At 35.0% G+C, this 21,441-nt stretch overlaps 2 protein-coding genes and 1 non-coding gene across 5 annotated transcripts in view; 1 reads left to right on the top strand and 2 right to left on the bottom strand.

Annotated features, from left to right (window-relative positions):
• The window catches only part of LOC109806925 (uncharacterized), a 5,620-nt gene extending 4,791 nt beyond the window's left edge, over positions 1–829 (bottom strand). The window contains exon 1 of the mRNA XM_083074892.1: positions 410–829. Within this exon, the coding sequence (XP_082931018.1) occupies positions 410–463 (54 nt within the window). The 5' untranslated portion in view covers positions 464–829. The remainder of the gene's footprint in view (positions 1–409) is intronic.
• Positions 830–1,115: 286 nt separating this feature from the next.
• TRNAA-CGC (transfer RNA alanine (anticodon CGC)) lies at positions 1,116–1,188 on the top strand. The gene has a single exon. It is a non-coding gene; the product is annotated as a tRNA-Ala (tRNA).
• Positions 1,189–4,388: 3,200 nt separating this feature from the next.
• On the bottom strand, positions 4,389–11,015 carry LOC109809306 (phragmoplastin DRP1B). 3 transcript variants are annotated; one of them, XM_020372569.3, is made up of 16 exons: positions 10,802–11,008; positions 10,158–10,221; positions 9,940–10,044; positions 9,534–9,635; positions 8,798–8,848; positions 8,621–8,682; positions 8,237–8,327; positions 7,506–7,570; positions 6,816–7,010; positions 6,538–6,657; positions 6,289–6,359; positions 5,958–6,183; positions 5,579–5,629; positions 5,202–5,430; positions 4,839–4,978; positions 4,389–4,749 (listed from the first exon to the last, which is right to left on the bottom strand). In XM_020372569.3, the coding sequence occupies exons 1-16, from the start codon at positions 10,928–10,930 to the stop codon at positions 4,621–4,623; spliced, it is 1,830 nt and encodes a 609-aa protein (XP_020228158.1). In that variant the 5' UTR covers positions 10,931–11,008; the 3' UTR covers positions 4,389–4,620. The 3 variants fall into 3 exon arrangements, with proteins under 3 accessions (XP_020228158.1, XP_082931017.1, XP_029129126.1); XM_083074891.1 differs by lacking the exon at positions 10,802–11,008 and having other exon boundaries at positions 10,139–10,196; XM_029273293.2 differs by lacking the exons at positions 4,389–4,749; positions 4,839–4,978 and having other exon boundaries at positions 5,303–5,430; positions 5,547–5,629; positions 10,802–11,015.
• Between the last annotated feature and the right edge of the window lie 10,426 nt (positions 11,016–21,441).

The following is a 21,441-nucleotide window of genomic DNA, read 5'->3' as shown; positions in this document are numbered from 1 at the left end:
TTAATTGGCCTGGTTTGTGTTTTATGAAACTTCTACTACAAATTAATTAGGGATTGACTTACATCCATTTTCATTTGAGTACAATATTTTTTTATCTACCACAATCGAATCTGGTATCAAGGGATTTTACAATATTTCAGACTTGTTAATCCAACTTAGCTGGACTCCTTGATTCTTTTGAGCACAGTATAATTTATATAAACTGATACAGAAAAAAAAAATACTATAGAACAACTCGTACTAGTAAAAAATGTAGAATGCCATTAAAATTAAGGGGCTGTTTTACACAATTTTGTGATAAAAAAATATAAGGAAAGAATACGAAGCACATACGACAAAATATATATATCAGATCATCTTTGAATTGATTCATTACATATTCAGATGGTTAAAATAAAAAATAAAATACCAGTTGAAGGGTATCAAGGTATGCCCTTGTAGCAGATTTTGCAGACCATTCCATTATGAAAATCAGGCAAGATTATGAACACGATATCCCAGAAAAGAAAATTATATATGGAGAAATATATTCCACAAGTTATGAAGTAGTTAATTAAGATAAAGATGAAGAAACTGAATGCAACGAGGTGGAAGATGCTTTGGTCGTTTGCTTAATATGGTTTAGTTAGTTTTTGTGAATTGTTATTTAGTAGTTATGGAGGTTATTTATGTGGCATGAGAATACAAAATGTGTGTGAGCTGTATTACGCACAAAACGTGGTCAAACCGCGGAGGTTGAACCCGTGGCCGTACAACCTCCATGCATTATGCTAAATTTGTGAACATTTATCGTTCCCTCTGAATGAACCAAGGGATTTACACTGCTATGCCATCGTCACTGCTACATTCACGTTTCAGTTTGACTGTTTGAGTTGCTAATTCATTCTGATGTCATCACTATTGCCCTTTGATATTATAGAAGATGTAAAATATAATTTAATATATTTATATATATATATATATATTTATATTTTGAAATATGTTTTTTAATCTTCTAATTGGGATATCATGTAATATAAGTCTCTTAACCAAACTAATCATTAAACATTTATTTAAAAATTCACTAAGTAAACAGGAAAAGTTCAAATATAATGTCCACCATGATACTTTCAATTGGGGGTGTAGCTCATATGGTAGAGCGCTCGCTTCGCATGCGAGAGGCACGGGGTTCGATTCCCCGCACCTCCATATGTTTTTTCTTTTTTCTTTTCTTACTTTTTCAGGTTTATATGTGCCATGAAAACGGCGTTCAGAACCAGAAATCATTGCTAAACAACAACTACAAATGTATGTATCCGACTTGCCTCAGTTAAAGATAGTTTTGAAAATACTACGTCGTAGTCATACTTTGTATTCTCTCTTTTTAATCTCTATGTACTTTCCGTGTCCATACATTCTTTTTGGGATCTAGATTTTTCATCACTCCTACATAAAAAGGTAGGGTTTGTTCTCATCTCCTCAAATTTATTTATTTTTTTACGTATCTCAATTCACCCCAACGTTTATTAGAGAGCTTGACAGAAATAAATTTTCAAAGAGTAACATATTCGATTAAAAATGCCGAATGATATACAATGCTACTCTTATTTATACTAGTTATTGAGCAGCAGTGAGCACTTAACAAATTGTGAACTCCATCTAACTGTTGACAACTAATAAAGGAATGCTACGGACGCTCTTTGTAACGTAGTAAGTTGGTTCATAGTTTAGTAGGTGCTAAAGAGAGAAAAGTATATAAGGCTTTTTCTGAGAAGCGAGTCTCATAAGTTCATTCTCAAAGAAATTCTAGAGAGAAGTTTTAGAGAGAAGGACTGTGGGTTCGTGAGCTCCTTTCTCTCCCAAATTTCTCTGTTTGATTCTTCTTCTCTAAATCACTAATTCCTTCTGTCTTTTCTTGGAATTCAAGCTAGGAAGCTTGTTTTTGGTGGATTGAAGTTCGCGGGTCGAGCTTCGGGAGAAATCCTTCTTCTTCTCAATTCTTGGTTATTCTGAGCTAACTTTCAGGTGAGGGAAGCTAGAATGTAGTTTGTTTAGTTGCATGTGAGTTTAGGAACTCAATGGATGCATGAATTTTTAGAATCAAGGGCTGAATTGAAAGATTCCTCATTTTCGAGGTTTTTGGGAAAAATTTGGGTTTTGATGATTTTGATGTATCGAGTGGGTGCATGTTGAATCTGAGATTAATTTCAAATTGTATGGAGTCTATGAATTACGTTGTATGGATTGCATGTGGCTGGATTTTCTGATTTTCAGGTGTTGGGGGAAATTTTCAAAGTTTTGGGGTGGCTGTTTAAATTTGTGTCAGGCGCATGTTCTTGGCTCCAGGCGTGCATTCATCAGAGGTAGCCATTTCCCAATCACGCCGAGCGCGAGATTAGTCGCGCTAGGCGTGATTGGAGATGGGGGCTTCTGGATGTGCCACGCTGGGCATGAGGAGAACCACGTCGGGCGCGATAGGCGCCGGGCGCAGGGTAGGCGCGCCGGGCTTGGAGACCTCTAAAGGTCTTTGTCTAGATGGCGTCAGGCGCAGGATGGGTGCATCGGGCATGTAAACTCTTATGCGTCTTTGTCTTAAGGACACCAGGTGTGGGGATTCTACGCCAGGCATGGATAAATTTAGAACTCTCAGGTTGAGTTTGGGTCGGGCGCGCGTTGGCTGCGCTGGGCGTGGAGGAGCCTTAGAGCTCTCGGGTTGGATGTTAGGTCGGGCGCAAGCTAGCTGTGCCGGGTGAGAGTATGTTTAGTAATATTAATTGAAAATGATGCTTATGCATGTTTAAAGTTGAAGATTTGATCATGTATGTATGATATATGATATAGGGTGGTGTATGTTTCATATGTATGCTTGGTAATGATATGTATGAATGTTTAAATATGATATGACATGTGTGTATGTTCATATGAGGATGATATTGATCATGATGGTGGATTGACCATATATGGTGTATGATGCATTATTGCATGTGATGCCTTATGGCATGTGTCTAGCCTAAGACTTGAGGAGAGGGAAAATGTTTTCGAACTGGAAAAGCTCACATAGAGTCTCTTGGGAGTGATGCTTGGATAGGCCACTGATATAAATGAGAGTGGTGCTTAGATAAGCCACTTGTTTTGGGTGAAAGTGGTGCTTAGATAGGCCACTGGTTTGGGTGAGTCTCCTTTAATTCCTTAGCTAGTGTTGGAGCGGGGTATGAGGTTGAGGGTTATTTCCTTAACCAAGTATTGGGGAAGGTGCGTGGTTCCTTGCAGATAGTCGGTGGGCGAACTATACAAGTGACTTGGTAATGCATGTCAAGGTCGTGGTAAGCCTGACCCTGCTGTGTTATACCTGACCGTGGAATCAGACTTCTAACTGTGTAAGTGACATCATCCGAGTAAACCCGAGTGAGGATTTATATCCTGGTTAGCTGTGACCGAGCGGGCGCATTGGACGTGAAAACGATTAGGGTGGTTTCGGTAGGATTGAGATGTCACTTATACTTCTCTGCTGTTAGGGGGATCTCTTAAGTGAATGTGTGACGATGCATTAGATGATTGATATGCATTGATATTTGTCATGATGTTGCTATTATTGCATGAATTCTATTATGATGAAGTGTATAGTGTTTGACTTCATGACTGTTGAGTTGCATTTTATGCATGAGTAGTATTGGATAGAGTGTATGGTGTGACTCTATGAGTATGATTGGTAACTTGATAATGGTGTAGCATAGACATTTATTTGTATGCTTACATGGTTGATTTTTGAACTCTAGCTTACATGGTTGATTTTTGAACTCTAGCTTACCCTTCTGTTTTCATGTGGATGGACTGCGATGATCATACTGTGTATGAAAGTAGATCAGGGTTAGGTTGGACATGGTTGCTGTGACTACTGTGAGACGTGGAGTTTTGTCCTTATGTTAGAGTTGTCATTTTGGATAAATATTTTGTCTATGTTTGACTGACATTAAGGTAATATTATTTTTTGGATGACTATACATATATAGTGTTATATTTTGTACATAGAAACTTAGTTATTATTATTCTTATATATATATACCTATATGTATGGGTTATCTAATTTTAATATCTTTTCTTTGTCTACTAGTATTTAGTGCGATTCTTCTGAGTGTAAGAACCACGGTGGGTCGTTATACTCTTTTTTAACACTTTCTTTTTTATTCATTATCTTTTTTAATAATTATAAGTTTTAATTAAGCCTTTTAGTTTCTCTCTTGATTCAATAGTGAAATCCACCCAAAAAAAAATTATTTATTTTCAAGAGTATTTTAAAAAGAAAATATAAGTGCTGCTTGCATTACTCCTAACTAATTGTTATATCCCAGTTAACTCTATTATATATCCAATCCAATCTTCTTCCTTCCTAAAAAAAGAGCGAGCACATATGAATAATGTATTACTTTATTGACGAGGTAGGAATAAATGAATACAATTGAATTACATCAGAAAAAACAACCAAACCCAGGAGTATCACTGGAAAGGTGAGAGTGATTTTACTGATCCGTGTCAAAAAAAAAAGAATACTCTTATTGTATAAATAATTCGATAATGAATAAAAAAATCCACCCCCGTTCTCCTAAAAAATTCAAATCCCCAGAGAATTGGCACAGGTGCTCTCTACCTTTCCCATGCAACTGCCTCAATTTCTGATTGTGCACTTCTGTATAGCTCGAGCCTCCTTGAGAGGGAGGTGCGGCGCTGCATGATTGCCGGGTCCTCATTCAGTAGTGAAGCTAGTTGTTTTCCCTGCAAAAACAATACGTAGATCATGAAAAACTAAGCTCGGTGCATTCTCATCAGACATGCCTTCAAGGAACACAATATCGAAAGCTCACCTCCTTTTTCCCCAATTCTGTAAAGAAGTGATCCAGTAAGCTGCGCTTAGCCTCACGCACTTGACAATAAACTACGGACTTGGGAATAGTATGCCTCAGGGTCCCACATACCATGTTCACATAGGACAAGACAGTCGTAGCTGTTTATATTCAAGGAATCTCAGTAAAAGGAAAATGAAAACATGGGCTCTAATTTCATGACCATATGTTGGGTTATATGTTATGCACTCATGTAATGTGTTGAATACAACTATAGTACGTCGCTAATGGACTCCTTTAGTTCTTTTATTATTTGAATTACTATACAAGCTAGGAATAAAATATCGAATATCACATGGTCTCACTTAAATTCCAGTCGCTTACCAATTCGACGAAGATAAGCATCATTATATCTGTCGAAAAGTGAATGAGTTGGATTTCCACCCTTCTCTGCGTCTTGGGGAAGTTTGCGGAAAAATTCAACAGTCAAATAGCCATACTCCATGTCCACCAAAAGCAAAGTTGCTTTCTTACTTTCTTCTCTCATTCTCTCCAATGAATCAACAGCTGCACTTCCCAGTTCTACCTTCAAAGTGGGATACTGCTTTAATTCCTACAATCAAAAGAAAACTGCAACCCCATTAAAACACCAGAAAAATATATATTAACTTTAATATTGTATTGATTAATAAAAATATCTGCAGGATCAACATGTTTAGAACTCTATACATAAAAGATAAGATAAGCAATCTGCCACTTGCCAATGTCTCGCTCATAGATTTATGAATCAAATCCTTCAAAATTCCATGAACCTGAAAACATTATAAAAGTAAGGTATTAAATGAATAATGCAACATAAAAAGATGCCCCTCGGTTTTCCAAAAGTGATTTTCAACTTCGCCTTAAATAAAGTAACCCACAATATAAAATTTCAAAGAGACTTTTAACTTTGCCAAGGAAAGAAATGCAAACTTTCCTTACGCCTGAGTAATGGCAGTATTTGATTTTTTGGTTACTCGTATCTAAAGGAACATGGAGAAAGAAGTCGGCTACAATTTTCTCATATAATTTATTTATAAGAACACGTTACAAATTGCACCTCGTAGCAATGTATTTATATATTTGTATAAAAATATATACCGCATCAACAGCTGCTTCAGCAGGGCCCCTAATTAATACCAAGCAAGATTCAATAAGACGACGGTATCCTTGCTCAGGAGCAATGAGATGAGGTTGATACCCATCTGCTTCAGTTATTAGTTTCCGCACATTATCCATCGATAAATGTTTGTCAAACTGCAACCGTTTTAAAGATGCCGGAAATTGATTATCAAATACTTGGTAAATTTTCTCACCACCAGGCCGTCTGTTGACATTCAATCATTTCCAAGGTCAGACTGGATCTATCTCATATCATAGATTTATATGTAATTCGAATTGCATACCAAACGACAAGGTAAAGAGGACATACATGCCATCAAGATGATCTTTAAATGCTTGATCAAAAGTTCGACAGATTTCCATTATCATGTACAACTTCCCCTGCAAATGGAGAAAGAACATTAATTATTCATTCACTTATAATTGCAAATGGAAGAAGGGTAAAGGGACAAAAATAAGCATAACTTAATCATGAAGAGCAGTTAGTACTTATAAGAAGATTACTAGTTAAAAAAAATTATATAATCGGTTGATAGGGGTGAGAAAGGAAGTGGCTTACACCAGTATCAGCAGCAATAGGTTTCCCAATACGGTTTAATTCTGTCTCCAATTCAATGATAGTCTTGTTAATGAGTGATTGTAGGCCTGGGATCCGAGACTTGATGACAGTTTCCAAATGCTGAAAATTTAAACATATATTTAAAAAAACATTAAAAAAAAAAAAAACAATAACCAACTCAGCAATTTGGAAACACCACTAGCACACCCAGAGTCAATGCATCAATTGAATATCAATTTTCAAGTAATTCCTCCTACTAGGACCACAATTCAGCATACCTTAGATAGCACTTTTCCAAGATGCACAGAGCCCATTCTGGAAGCAAGATGTCTATATTCTGGGCTATTAGCAAAATACTCGGTCTCTCTTTTCCGAGCAGCAATCATATCAACTTGTTTATTGATATCAGCTTGGGAGCGGTTAACAACACCAATCCAAGGATAATTGAGCTTATATGATTTCCCTTCAAGGATCTAGAAAAGGAAAGAAGAGACAAAGGAAGCCACATTATGAGCTTCACAAATTTAATTTTAGTAATCTTAGGAAAGAAAAAACTAAGTTAAAAAGGAAATATCAACTCCAAGGAAAAGGTTGTTTGTGTGATTCTTAAGTTTTATGACCTTGCTTAGACATGTAAAGGTAAATATAGGCCAAAACATAACAATGACACTAAATATATGCAAGATATGTCCTCATCCTCCATTCAACTGAGTTGATATCCATGTATCCAACATAAAGGAAACAATGCCCTTTTAATCACCAAATGACGATTACCCATGTGACACTTTTCTACCACATATTTGTAATTTTACTTTTATACTGTAAACATAGTTTTCTGAAACTACAAAATAACTCTTCCTGCGCCAAATACTAGGTCAAAGGACACCAAAAAGAAAAGATTTTGCAAGAGGCAAACCTTGCACTATAGCCTACCATTTATGTATTGAGAGGGGCGAGAGAATGCTTACCTCAGCTGCATCAGTACCCTTGTCCATAAGATCAATCTTTGTCAAAACTCCGAATGTTCTTTCCCCTAAAAATTAAAACAAGTTTCATAAACAAGCGACCTTCAACCACATATTAATCTAATGATCTAATCATGTAGTCAGTTGCTTGTAAAAATATTGAGTTGTCTACTAATGTAGAGGTCAAATAACATTGAGTAATTAACAAATCAAGAAGCACGAGTGAGAACTATAAGTGAAAAATTCTGATGCTCAGTAATGAAATCGACCGTAGAAACTTGAAGAGACCAAGTTGTTGTATCTCTAAAAACACATCAACCAGTCCAACCATTTGCTCTTAAGTTGTTGTTCCAAACCATGACAAAATATTGTACAAGCATGTACTATAAATTAATACTTGATATAATAACTCAATAGAATTTCAGTCACATAATTTGGTATTCATCAAAGTTGAATTTACCCATTATATGTTAAGGAAATTTGAACCTGACATTCTGTACAAATATGAGAATTTATTGATTTAAGAAGCACAACGCAAGAGACATAAATCAATCTACTGCATACTGTGCTTTGCAGCAGATGTCACGATACAACCCTTCTAGGTTTCTATTTTCAACATCTTTCTTACTTCAGCTTGAGTTATTTTATAAAATTACTTAATATGGGCAACTTCAAATAACATAATCCCACTGAAGCAGTACTTTGTCACCAAAAAATTATGTTCAGCATCTTACCTTTAGGATCTACTTCACGAGAAATTTTAATTGCATCAGAGGTAGCTAGATCTTGGTTGGCAGGAGATATTGCCAAAATGATGCAATTCGGCTGTATCAGGTGATAAGTTTCAGTATTACTTTCAATGACATGCTCAGGAAGTTTAGCTTGCACCAGTGGAGCTCATGTATCTAAACAAATAAACTACGGAGAAGCATTTAACTACTATTAGAGTAAGATTACTCAATACAGACACTAGATCAGAATGGATCGCTTAAATTGAATACAGAGTTCATAAGTATTAAAATGTCTCACCTCATAACAAATAAATGTTCCCAAATGTATCAAAATCTTTCCTGTATGCATGCACTATTTATGATGTCATTATATATAAGAATAATTACCTTTTCAATAAATGATCGAACCATGTTTTCAATGTCTTGCACAATGCTATCTGGTTGACCCTCTGCGATTCCCCAGGCAACATTTTGTCATTACACTCCATATTTATAATGTAGTGGTGGTCAGAAATTTAATTATAACTTTGATTGACGAGCAAAAAGTCAATCATCCAAACTCACCAACAGCGACTTTAGTAAGTCCCGGAAGATCAACCAATGTCAGATTGACAACTGCCAAGTCAGCAAATTCGATGCATGAAATGGGTGCCTAAACAATAATATTGAATTGAAAAAAAAAAAGGAACAAGAACAAACAAGCTGTATGTAGCCAAGCCAAGTAAAATAAGTTTATGCTCTTATATTGACAATTTGTGCCAAGCCAAGTATAATAAGTTTTTGCTCTTATAATATTGACAATTTGAAAAGTAACTCATAAGAGACAGAGGCTAAGACTGAAGTAAAAGATAGTAGTTGCTATTCAACTCCAGTTTTAAATAGGATTTCAACAATGTGTTATTTGATGAGAAAACCAAATTGCCCAATACTGTGTCTAAAAAAAAAGCAAAGATAAAATTGATGCACGTTCATGAAATTCTAAAGTAGAACGTAATTGTCATAGTATGGTTTGTATTGTGCAAGCAACACAAACCAAATTGCCCAATACTGTGTCCAAAAAAGAGCAAAGATAAAATTGATGCACATTCATGAAGTGCTGAAGTAGAATGTAATTGTCATAGTATGGTTTGTATTGCGCAAGCAATAATCATTGATAAATATATAGCAATACCAGCCAACATGATGGCAATAGGAAACAGACAATCAACTGACTAGTTCAAACTTAAAAGTAATTGAATTATGGATGTTCTTCGTTCTCACTACATTATAAAAAAAATTATTGCTAATATTTATATCTCACCATGAGGGGAGTAGATACTCAGATGGATGGGAACCGATGAAATACCCTTGGAGCGACCTGTTTCTCTGTCAGTCTCGTCAGCGATCTCCTGCCTAACAGCAGCTGCAGAACAGGGTAGAATTAGTAACTAGGGGAGGAACAGAACATATAAATCATAAGTTCATAACTTCAAAAAAAAAAAACTAGTTAATGCAAACTTATACAAGTCATCATTAGCAACATTTGATGACTCACTCCCCCGCAAAAGAGAACAATAGGTAACACACGCTTCAGGAAATAATCATAATCCATTAGCAACATTTATTAAAAAATAAACAATAAATAAATAAGATAAAGTTACATGCTAATTTCTACCACACTGATGTACATTAAACCATATATCTGAAAATGTTTTATTTAACAATACCAAAATCAGTAAATTTCTTCCTTGGAAGGTGCATAAATTCAGCGTATTCTCTCCCTTCATCAAGCCTATGAAGTTGCAAAACAAGAGGACGCCGAGTAACAATCCCTGCATAAAATAGTGGTTCAATTATCCAGAAACTCATCAAAGGGGGAGAGCAAGAGAAACAATCATAAAGGTGTACATTTATAACTACTTATACCATTGACTGACTAAATTACCAGATCCACGGGGTAAAAAGTCCTTTCCGACAACACTCTCCAACACTGAAGACTTCCCAGAGCTCTGCCAATTAAAAATAACGGATAAATTTAAATTGTACATATTTATGACAACTAGAAATAAAATGGAAACGCTAAAGTTAATCAGTAAAAAAATCTAATCATCCATTATCTATAAAGAAACATAGATTTTAGTCTTCTTTCGTTGCACCGTCTATGCAATATATGACAAAGATAACAGGAGCTCAAATCTGACAAAGTTAGATTAAATGTATCACAGGATGCAATAAGCAACAAATCAACAAACAAAATCACAAGCTACTCTGTCAGTTTGAATAAAACATCATTGAAGAACTAACTACAACTCATGAATCAAAACGGAAACGTTCATAAGAAACAATAAAAAATTGCAAAACATGCTTAAAAAACTCTTCATCCCTAGCAATTACGAAATTAATTCAATCCAATCCATTGCTTATAGGATCAATGACAGAAAAATCGGTTACCAATAAAATCCAAAATATATATAAGCCAAGACAAAGGTTTCAGTCGTGACTTTCGAAAAATGTCCAGAACGATGATTTGTGCTGCAACTTCAAGATCTGAACTTGTAAAATGGGAAAAACACAAAGAAAAAGAATGACCTGTCCTCCGACAACGGCGATGGAGGGAAGGGCGTCCCAGAGAGTAGGCAAGGCGCTTTCCTCGCCGTGATCGCCGAGTGCGGTGCACGCTCTCTGGATTTTGTTCACCAACTGTATCAGATTCTCCATTGTAGGAGAAGAGTGATTTTAGTCTGAGAGAGAAATGATTGAAGCGCCAAATGAAGTAGAAGAAGCAGTTGAAGTAACTTTCCAAATCTTAGTTTTGAAAAATTCCTCAACTGATTTCTGTTATGTCTATAGATTCACCATTTTGCCCCTCTCTAAGTGGATATCAACAAACTTCTTTTATGCCTATTATTCCTTTCATTCTCAACTTTCATTATATTATTTTTTAAAATTAAGGAGAAAAATGTATTGTTGGTTGAAATACATTTTAACTCAATTTCAAAAACACTTTTTCATTCACATTAAAAAAAAATCTTAAACTTAAATTTTACTCTTTTTTTTTAGTTTGTCTCTACATTTATTTCACAATAATATTTTCATTGATACTACTAACATTGATATTATCACTATCATTGTTATTGTCACCACTATTAATAATTATTAAATATGTATAATTTTTTTGAATAATATTATATAATTATTAAAAATATCTTATATTTTTTAATTGTGTTTTTACAACAACAAAAAAAAAAGAGAATAAAAATTAGGTTATTTTATTTACATGCATTTTATAAATAAGATATTTTTGGTGGTTAAATATGAGAAGAGAAAAATTCACAGAAAAAGTATTAAAAAAATATAAAGAATGAGATATGTTTTAAAGAAAAAGAAATATGATAAAATTGTTTCGCTTAAACAAATTCACCTATTCGATCAAGTTAGAACAATCACTTAAAAATTTATGAAAAATTACTTAATTATATTAATAGTCTAATAATATTATTACACCACCATTATCATTCTTATTACAAATTCAAAATTCAATGATTTTGTAGTTACAAATTTAGATTTGTTATACTTGGATATATAATTAATCTTAGCATGAAGTAATTTATTATTATTTAATTACTTATTAATTTGTAATGATAATTTTCAAAATCTTATTTATTTAAAACTTATTTTTCTTGTAATTAATAGATCATAATATAATTTTGATCGACAATACTGAGTGTAAAGACCCTCCATGATCCCTACACTTAGTGGAATCACACTATTACAAGTAGACTAAAAAGAAATATTAAATGTGACAACTCATACATACAGGGTATATAAAATATAATAATAACTAAGTTTCTAAATACAAATTATAACACTATATATATATATATATATATATGTACAGTCATCCAAAATAATATTCCCTAGTATCGGTCAAACACAAACAACAGTTACCCTACCAGGTAACTCTAACACTAGGACAAAACTCATCGTCTAGCAGCAGACCTCAACTCCAAGCTAGCATTGATCTGCTCTCATACAAAGTATGATCATCGCAGTCCATCCACATGAAAATAGAAGGGTAAGCTAAAGTTCAATAAACAATCATACAAGTATAGAACAATAATCTATATTACACATTCATCCAATCATGTTAATAGAGTCACACCATACACTCTATCCAAATCTACTCATGCATAAAATGCAACACATCAATCATGAAGTCAAACACCATACACTTCATTACAACAACATTCATGCAATTAAGCAACACATGAAAGATATCAAATGCATATCTATCATCTAATGCGTCGTCACGCATACACCTAGGAGATCTCCTTAACAGCAGAGCAGTATAAGTGACATCCCAATTCTACCGAAACCACCCCAATCGTTTTCACACCTAATGCGCCCGCTCGGTCACAGCTAAACAGGATATAAATCCTCACTCGGGTTTATTCGGATGATGTCATTTAAACAATTGGAAGTTCGGTTCCACCGTCAGGTATAGCACAGTTGGGTATAGGCTTACCACGACCTTGGCATGCATTACCAAGTCACTTGTGGAGTTCACCCACCGACTATCGGCAAGAAACCACGCACCTTCCCCAGTACTTGGTTAAGGGAATAACCCTAGACCTCATACTCCGCTCCAACACTAGCTAAGGACTTAGAGGAGACTCACCTAAACCAGTGGCCTACCTAAGCACCACTCTCACCCAAAACCAGTGGCCTACCTGAGCACCACTCTCATAATTAGTGGCCTATCCAAGCACCACTCTCAAGAGACTATAAGTGAGCTCTTCCAGTTCGAAAGCATTTTCCCTCTCCTCGAGTCCTAGGCTTGACATATGCCATAAGGCATCACATACAATAATGCACCATACCTCATACATGGTCTATCCACCATCATGATCAATATCATCCTCATATGAACATATACACATGTCATCATATTCAAACATTCATACATATCATTACCAAGCATAAATATGAATCATTCACCACCATACATCATATATAACACATATATGAACCAATATACAACATAACATCAATCAACAATTTAATCCACATGGTAACAACTTAACACATCAAAACAACATGCATCTCCCTTCGACAACTGCCAGATAAAACAACACCCAAAGAGTTATACTCATCCAAATAAATCCCAAACCTATCTCAAAAGAAATATAAGATGATTTCCTACAACTCTTATCAAGACATCAAGTCCTAATTCCATCATCTACTTTGTCAAAACTTACAAAAACCGCAACAACTATAACTAATGCTGACAACTTGACCCTTGTTCACTAAAATAGCCATATCTAGAGTTCTAGACCTACTTTTTAGGTGATTCCAACGCCATTAAAAATCTAAGATCCAAGGCTACAACTTTCATGAAGACCATAAAGTCAAGTTCTGAAAGCACACTCACACCCGACTCAGCTAGATTGTGCTCGGCGTGAATTCATCTAGAAACTGCTTCTGATGAATACAAGGCTGGCGCCAATAATATGCACCCGGCGCAAATTCATACAGCAGCCCCAAAACTTTGAAAATTTCGTTCAAAACCTAAAAAATAGCAAATCCAGCCACATGCGAACCAAGAAACACAATGCATAGACTCTATACAGCTCAAAAACAACTTCAGATTCAACATGCACCCACCCAATGCATCAAAATCACCAAAAACTCCATTTTTTCCAAACCTAGAAAAAATGAGAATTTCCTCCAATCCAGCCATGGATTCTCCAATTTCATGCATCAATTGAGTTCCTAAACTCCATGCAACCAAACAACATACATTTTAGCTTCTCTTACCTGAAATTTGGCTCAAAATAGCCAAGAATTGTGAAGAAGAAGAAATTTCCTCCGAAACTCGACTCCCGGACTTTAATCCTCCAAAAGTAAGCTTCCTAGCCTGAATTTCAGGAGAAGACAGAAGAGATTAGTAATCTAGATGAGAAGAAAAATCAAACTGAGAAATTTGAGAGAGAAAGAAGCTCACGGATTTAGAGCCCTTCTCTCTAAAACTTCTCTCTAGAATTTCTTTGAGAATGAACTTATGAGGTTCTATTCTCAAAAAAACCCTTATATACTCTTCTCTCTAGAATCAACTAAACTTTGAAGTCTACTCACTACATTACACTGAATATATTAAAATAGGATTATAAACATTTTTTGTAAAAAAAAAATTACAATTTCAAGATATAATATGATTCAAAAACATTTAAAATCTCACTTATAATTTTATAATTTTTAATCATTTAACTAGCTAGTATTTTAACACGTTCAAAGTTTCAAAAGTATATCATGATCGAAACCACCTGCTTAGTATACATATCAAATTAAGGTTTTTAGAGAAAATTATTCCACAAAAGCTTACTTCATCCAGAGCCTTTTACAAACTTGGTGTTTTTTAAATTATAATTTTTCCACTTATTTTACTTTTTATTTTTTTATTTTTCTTACACTTTTATTATTTTTCACTATTTCATTTATTATCTTCTAATCCTTTCCAAGTTATACACACCTCATAAGACATGAAAGAATAACATTTATCACCAATTTTTTCCATAGTTATAAAAAAATGCCTATTTTATTACAGGTCACACAATCGATTAGTGATGTATTAGTTTTTCCCCTCCTTTTTGTAAGTTAAAGGATACTAGTAAGTAGGTTGGAATTATATGGGTATTTTAAATTTTAAAATAAGTAAAATTAAAGTACTTAATTAAAAAAAAGTGATTTTTTAAAAAATTAAAATTAAAAAGGTAAATATGCATAAAAATTGAATTTCATCACTTAATAACTTAATATTAAATATATTCTTTACTCATAAATCATATATACAAAATTTTATATTAATCTAAGATAAATTGATATTTCATTCTTTTAAAATAAAATTTATGTAATATATTAATTTCAAATTATTACTCAATTTTAACAAAATTTCATATAAACATATAAGATAATATAAAATTATAATTTAACGGTTGGATTGAAAAAATTTACATTTAATATAAAATTATTGATCATTATAATAATTAGTAAAAATTACATATAAGTGACTTTTAATCTCTTTTCATACATAAATAATTAAAAAAAAATTAATTTTAAAGTTAGAAGAAAAGAAAAATATGTGTTACTCTTAAAATAAACATTATATATGATTGATATTTGATAGTTGTATTAAATTTTTACAGTATTTGTAACAATATATATATATATATATATATATATATATATATATATATATATATATATATATATATATATATATATATATATATATATATGTTTTCCATTACATGTCGCTGGAGTCAAGGGTGAAAAACAATAAAATTATCCGATACTTATCCAATGGTACCCCAGATGAGTTAGGTTTTTCTTCTTCATTTTAATAGTTTAGAGTCACATTAAATATTGATCATAAAAAAGAATATGAATGTCATTAAAACCCTCATAGTAATAGAAAAGAAATGGAAAAAAAATTGAAGAAGATTCAAATTCTCCTCCGATAATCAATCCAACTGTATAATAAATTTGTACAAAGCATGGACATTCTTGTTTTAAAGGATATTGCTTTGAGAAAAATAAATGGTTATGCACTTTACGGTATCATTCATCATTTCGACTTTTTTTAAAATATTTTTTTTATTTATTTAAATATCTGGGCCCCAGATTATTTACCTAAATAACCCACTTTTGGGTCCAGGTGAGAAATCGGTTACTAGGTAACCGATTTCTCAAAGGGCTTTTTAAAAAAAAATTCAAAAGCCCTTTAAGAAATCGGTTACCTAGTAACCGATTTCTCTATTGGGCCTTTTTTTTCGTTTTTTGTTTTTTGGTTTTTTTTCATTTTTTTTCCAGATTTTTATATTTCTTTTTTTGTTTTTCAATTTTTAATTTTCATATTTTAAAAAAATTATATTATTTTAAAAAAAAATATTTAGTTAAGTTTTAGAATAAGATTAAATAATGAAATAAATATGAAATAAAATTAAAAAAAGATTATTTTTATATAAAATAATAGAAAATAAAGTACAACATTTGGAATGTTTCATCACATTTTAAGCTTGATGACTTGAACTATTTTGACAGTAAGGACATTTCTTCTTTGAGTGACCTACATTCCTACAGAGAGAACATCTTTTTGGTTGTCCTGGTTCAACCATATCCATTTCAGTGCGTATTCTTGATCACTTTGGACAACCTTTTTTATTTCTAATCTTTTCCGGATTTGGTATGATTTGTGGTTCTTCACGGTCCGGCCAATAAAATTCATTCGGCAATTCACCAAATAATTCGCTATACACATTTGAAACATATTGTAATGTGTATACCTGATCTATGTAAGATTTGTAATCATGGTGAACATGCTTACATGCAGCAACAACATAGGAGCATGACATGTGTAGCTTCTGGAATTTCCCACAGTCACACCACTTGTCATGTAGTCTAACCGTGAAAGTTCCAATCGGTCGTGTTTCCCTTGGGTTAATGGTCTCTTGTACCAGAAAACGTGTACTATGATGATCAAATTCAAGGACATGATGATTGTTAGCCTTTGATTCTGCATCTCTCGTGGCCCTATTGATTATTTCAGTATAAATTTGGTCAGCCCTAAGTTTAGCATCAACTTCCTTCCCCCTTTGGATGAATAAGGCATTACATCTCTTGTAAGTCGACATGATAATTGCATAAATTGGCAAATTTCTTGTTTTTTTTAAGAATGGAGTTAATTGCCTCAGCCAAGTTAGTAGTCATGTGTCCCCATCGTCAACCACCGTCCCATACAAGAGTCCATTGTTCTTTTGGTATGGTGTTGAGCCATTCAATTACACCTTCAATTTCTGGTTCGCTCGTTAGTGTGTTGTAGTAGTAATTGAATCTTGGCTCAGTCATCCCATAAGCTGTGAAATGAGATTAGCAAAAAATGAACAATTTAGTATTGTTGAAATATGGTCAAACAAATAAAATTAATTAATGATAAGAAGTACATACCCATATTGATGATTATTTTTTTTCATTCTGTGTTCTTGAAATGCGTCATGAAGTTTTGGGCAATATGGCGAATACAGAACACATGCACTGAATTGTCGGGTGTCCAACCACTGCCTTGTTGCTTTGATGGACTCGTGCCTGTCCGAAATTAAGCAAAGGCCGTCTTAAGGGCAAACATGTATTTTGAGATAATGTAGAAAGAAAAATCATGCATCTGTTGTTTCACCCTTAACAATTGCAAAGGAAATTGGAAAGATTTTGTTGTTACCGTCTTGAGTCATGGCCACAAGGAGAGTTCCTTTGTATTTGCCAAACAAGAATGTGCCATCAACTTGAACAATGGGCTTGCAGTATTTGAACCCATCGATACAAGGTTGAAATGTCCAAAATACTCTATGGAATTGAACATAATGATGAACCATCTCACCTTGTTGGTTGTATAGTGGCCTTGTTTGCTTCTCAACAACAAATCCATTAAGAAATTCACTCATGGCATTGAGCAACTTGGGTAAATCATGGTAAGATTGTTCTCAGTTGCCATGTAAGTCTTCAATTGCCTTTTGCTTTGCCATCCACGCTTTGCGGTATGAGATTGTGTACCCTTCAGCACTTTTGATGTGTGCTATTATTATTGGAATTGAAATAGATGGATCACTCTCCACCAAAGCAAGAATACTTTTGCTGATATATACATAGCCAAGGTTAACATGATCTTGTGTGATAATAGGGGATGAACAAAAATGTTCATCTGATACCTTACGAAGCTCCCATTTCTGGCTTCTAGTAATAAAAGTCGTTCTGCACCTCTAATCACATGCAATGTTAACAAAGCGTGCAACAATTAATGTTGGTGAAGATTTCTCCACCCTGTAATGCAAACCTTTCTTTATATGGTATGCATTTAACACATGTTGGAATTCCTTCTTTGTGTTGAAAGTCATGCCTTGAAATAGGTTGTCAGGAGAGTACTCGACGTCAACATGGTCAAGTACATGTCTATACTCTGGGTCGGTGAAATCTGTTTGTAAATCAACATTATGCATGTGTGCTGGGAAATTGAATGTGCTTACGTGCTGAGATTCTTATAGAAGACGATCTTGTTCGTCTTGTTCATCATCTTGTTCATCGTCTTGTTGGAGTCTTGCATCGTCTTCCCCCTCACTGAAAGGACCAACTTCTTCTTCAGTGTCGCAACCCAAAAATTTCTGATCTTGCGACCTATGGTTTAAACATCCTTTTAAAGATCTCATTAATTAAGGAATGCCCGGACACTAGACTAATCCTTAATTAATGGTTTTGGAAATAGGTTCATGGAGTCGCCACCAATATTTTACTCAAAACATTGGAAAAAGAAAAGGTTTTTAAAGATCCAACAATAGCCTTGATAACCAGAATTAGGTTCGGGGGTCGGTTACGTGTAGGGAAGGTATTAAGCACCCCTACAACGCCCTCAATCGGTACCCTATAATAAAGTTAACATGATAAGAATTAATAAATTAAATATTGAATCCCCCTTTATTAATATTTATTTACATATTTAAAATATAAATTAAGCAATAAACCATAAAATATCTACATTATGACGTTTATTATAACAAAAAAGGATAAAGATGAAAAATAAAAGGAAGAGAAGAAGATTGACTGAAATACCTCTTGAACAAGCTTTATTGAATCTTCAAATATGGAGAAGGTGCTTTGTGGCGACCTTTCACACTACAGTATGCCTCACAAATCTCAAGAAATACAATAGAAGGGAGAGAGAATATAGAGATGCGACACAAATCTCAAGAAATATAATAAAAGGGAGAGAGATAGAGAATTTTCGTGCTCAAAGGAGTCTTATTCAAAATTTCTCTGGCCGCCTGGAGAATTGTGCCCAAGGCTTCAATTTATAGGGATCGGATGTGGGCCGGAACGGCCCGTTCTGGATTCGGAACGACCCGTTCCGGATCCGAACGTTATGTTCAGATTACGCACCCTAGAACGGCCCGTTCTGAAAACGGAACGGCCCGTTCCATAGTAGAAATTAACACATATTTGTCCTTTCCAGAATGGCCCGTTCCAAATTTGACTTGTTTGGAACGGCCCGTTCTGGTATTGGAACGGCCCGTTCTGGTATTGGGTTTTTAGTTGTTTTAGTCACATTGGAACATCCCGTTCTGATATTGGAGCGGCCCCTTCCGAGGTTTGGAATGGCCCATTCCGATTCTGGAACAGCCCGTTCCGGGCTACTAAAACAACCTTATTTGACCTTTAGGCCTTCTGATATCCTGTCTTGTTATTTGCCTGCTTCGGGAGCTCCTGTCCTTCATGATGTAGGTCCATTTTCTTGTTTGTGTGCCTCCCGGACGAAATTGGGTGCCTACAGCTGCCCCTCTTTACTTGTCCTTTGGAGTAGCTATGTGTTGCTTTTCCAAAGGCAAGTAAAGACGTAGACATTTTGTCCGGGTCTTCTCCTCGTCTCCTTGGTATTGGCACTTCTACGTTCCTTCTTTTGGATAGGTGTATTTGCTCGTGTCCTTGCCTTTTAGAGCAGTTGAGTGTTGGTTGCATACTCTATTGGGTAGCAAGGCTGACGAACTGTACACCTAATCTTCGATTTTCAAGTAGATGCTCCATTGTTTCTCTTGTGATAGTGTGTTCTTTTATTTGTAGCTTTGTTGAAGAGGGAGTATTTTTGTAGCTCAGCTTCCCTCACGGCTTTGTCGTATACTGGATTGGGAGGTGACTACAGTCTCTCCAGACCTTTCCCTCACGGCTTTGTCGTATACCGGATTGGGTGGTGAGTACAGTCTCTCTAGATCTTTCCCTCACGGCTTTGTCGTATACCGGATTGGGATGCGAGTACAGTCTCTGCAGACCTTTCCCTCACGGCTTTGTCGTATACCGGATTGGGAGGCGAGTACAGTCTCTCCAAACCTTTCTCTCACGGCTTTGTCGTATACCGGATTGGGAGGTGAGTACAGTCTCTTCATACCTTTCCCTCACAGCTTTGTCGTATACCGGATTGAGATGCGAGTACAGTCTCTCTAGACCTTTCCCTCACGGCTTTGTCGTATACCGGATTGGGATGCGAGTACAGTCTCTCCAGACCTTTCCTTCACGGCTTTGTCGTATACCGAATTAGGAGGCGAGTACAGTCTCTCCAGACCTTTGTTGTATTTTGAGGAAACTGTTGGTGCCCTTATTGGTTTGCTTGAATTTTGGTAGATATTGCCCCAAGGATGTTGGGCAGGAGGTGTGTCGTGATGCCTCTAATTTGGGCTGCTTTTGTCTTTTGTTCAAATGCTGTCAATTGAAATTTGAGTTCCCTTTTTGGCCTTTCTTGTTGGTGTTGTGGGATGAAAGACTGCCCCTAGGTGGATGGGCAGGAGATGTTTGATGTGTCCTTGTGTTGGTGGGCAAAGTGGATGAGTGACGGGAATTCTGGTGTTGCCCCTGTCGTGTAAGTATTGTGATGCCTCTCCAGGCGCTTGTTGCGGAGTCCTTTTGATTCATTGATGATTGATTGTTTGATTGTTGACGGATGCCCCATGGTGAGTATGGATGCATGGATACACATGAAAATGCAAGACATGAATGGATTGGATTTTTTTATTATATTTATTTTATTTTTATTATTTTTTTTGTAAAGTGAAGTTATACCCTTTTGTGCACACTTGTGCCCTATGCATGTTATGTAATGATGCCTCTATGCTAATGCTTAAATGCAGATTGATTTTACTTTCAAGAAATTAATCTATGCGCATTGATCAATGACATGGATTGTTAGCCTTTTAGCCGTGTCGAAATTAGTGTTGCTTTTTTGAACCTGAGGTTTGTGTAGTTCGGCCCTCTCGCTTGTATCGAATATGATATGTTAGTGTTGAGATTTCCGTTAAAACCACTTTTGTTATCACTTTAAATTACTTTTGTTTTGTCAACGGTCTCAAACACGGCAAGTATACCGGCCGTTCAAGTAGTAAAATTATCGTATCCACAGGGATTAGAAGGTAACATAAGCATTTATTGATTATTCGTGACTAAAGAATGATTCCAAATTGTAGTTTGTCATGTATGTGAATTGAAGAGCATGACTACAGGAATGAAAGCTATAATAAATATTTGTTTGTGAGTGGAAAAGGATAGAAATGGGATTGTGATTTGTGTGAGATTGTGGGGTCAGATTTCACCAAACGTCAGACTAATGAATCCTTAATCTCTTGTTACATACATTGCTTAGTCAA

This window comes from Cajanus cajan, chromosome 5 (genome assembly GCF_000230855.2).
Source record: "Cajanus cajan strain Asha chromosome 5, NIPB_CcT2T_4, whole genome shotgun sequence".
Lineage (NCBI taxonomy): Eukaryota > Viridiplantae > Streptophyta > Magnoliopsida > Fabales > Fabaceae > Cajanus > Cajanus cajan.
The sequence above is the reverse complement of the archived record's forward strand: the minus strand, read 5'-3'. Positions and strand labels throughout refer to the sequence as shown.